Source organism: Benincasa hispida, chromosome 1, assembly GCF_009727055.1.
Source record: "Benincasa hispida cultivar B227 chromosome 1, ASM972705v1, whole genome shotgun sequence".
NCBI classification, from domain to species: Eukaryota; Viridiplantae; Streptophyta; class Magnoliopsida; order Cucurbitales; family Cucurbitaceae; genus Benincasa; species Benincasa hispida.
Window position 1 is genome coordinate 89,675,858 of NC_052349.1, and position 1,197 is coordinate 89,677,054.

Here is a 1,197-nt window from a genome sequence, read left to right on the forward strand (position 1 = left end):
GTTCTGGTGGTTCTTCAAGTGATGGACGCATTGGTTTTATCCGCCGCTCACTCAGACTTGGCAGCTCTGATTCCTTCAGGGTCTTCTCCAATGCGAGGACCTCACATACGTGAGTCTCTTCTTTAGGCAACTCAATACTGTTTAGTTGACAATCCTCACTGTATGGGAATTTTAATGCATTGAGCACATTAAACTTCACCTCTTTATTGTCCACGCGCATAGTTAATTCGCCTTTATGTACGTCAATTAAAACTTTCCCAGTAGCTAAGAAGAGGCGTCCAAGGATAATTGGTACCTCCCTATCTGTTTCGTAGTGCAAGATAAAAAGTCTGCTGGGAATATGAGATTGTCAACCTTCACCAAATCGTCTTCATTCTTCCCTTCTGGATACTTAATTGTTCTGTCAGCGAGCTGAAGGGTGACAGAAGTAGGTTGTGCTTTGCCAATCCCCAATTTCTTAAATATTGAAAGTGGCATAAGATTAATGCTAGCTCCTAGATCGCACAACGCATGACCCACATCCAATCCTCTTATCAAACAAGGAACCGTCAAGCTCCCAGGGTCCTTCTGCTTCTTTGGTAGATTATTGCTTACTAACGCATTACATTCATGTGTTAGCGCTATCACTTCTTTCTCACTGACTCTTCTCTTCTTCGTTAAAATGTCCTTAAAAATTTTTACATATGTTGGAATCTGCTTCAAAGCCTGTATAAGTGGAATGTTGATATGCAGCTGATTTAGGAGCTCAAGAAAGCGCTTGAATTGATGTTCATCATTCTTCTTCATCAGATGCCTAGGGAATGGTGCATTCAGCAGCACCTCAGGCTTTCCCGCGTTAGACGTGCTGGTTTCTGAATGGCTTATAGTCTCGGGCGTTCTTTCTTCCTGGTCCATTGAACGTGTAATGCGTTCTTTCGAAGGACTGTTGTTTCTTGGATTCCCTCTTTTTTCTTCAAGACCTCTTCCACTTCGTAACGTCACCGCGTGACATTGCTCCTTCCCATTATTGTTCCCAGGTGTTTTGGTATTGCTAGGTAGAACTCCAGGCTGCCTGTTTGAAAAACTCGCTTGCTATCTACCCTACCTAGATCTCCAGGTTTCTGATTGATGACGCCTGGCTTTTCAGTAACGCGTCATTCTGGGCTATGTTCTCCTTCAATAGGTTCTCAAAAAGAGATCTTAAGCTCGATGCCAGTC

At 43.3% G+C, this 1,197-nt stretch overlaps 1 protein-coding gene across 1 annotated transcript; it reads right to left on the minus strand.

The window, feature by feature from the left end:
- Positions 1-264: 264 nt before the first annotated feature.
- On the minus strand, positions 265-894 carry LOC120080051. Its single transcript, XM_039034601.1, has one exon. The coding sequence runs from the start codon at positions 892-894 to the stop codon at positions 265-267; it is 630 nt and encodes a 209-aa protein (XP_038890529.1).
- Between the last annotated feature and the right edge of the window lie 303 nt (positions 895-1,197).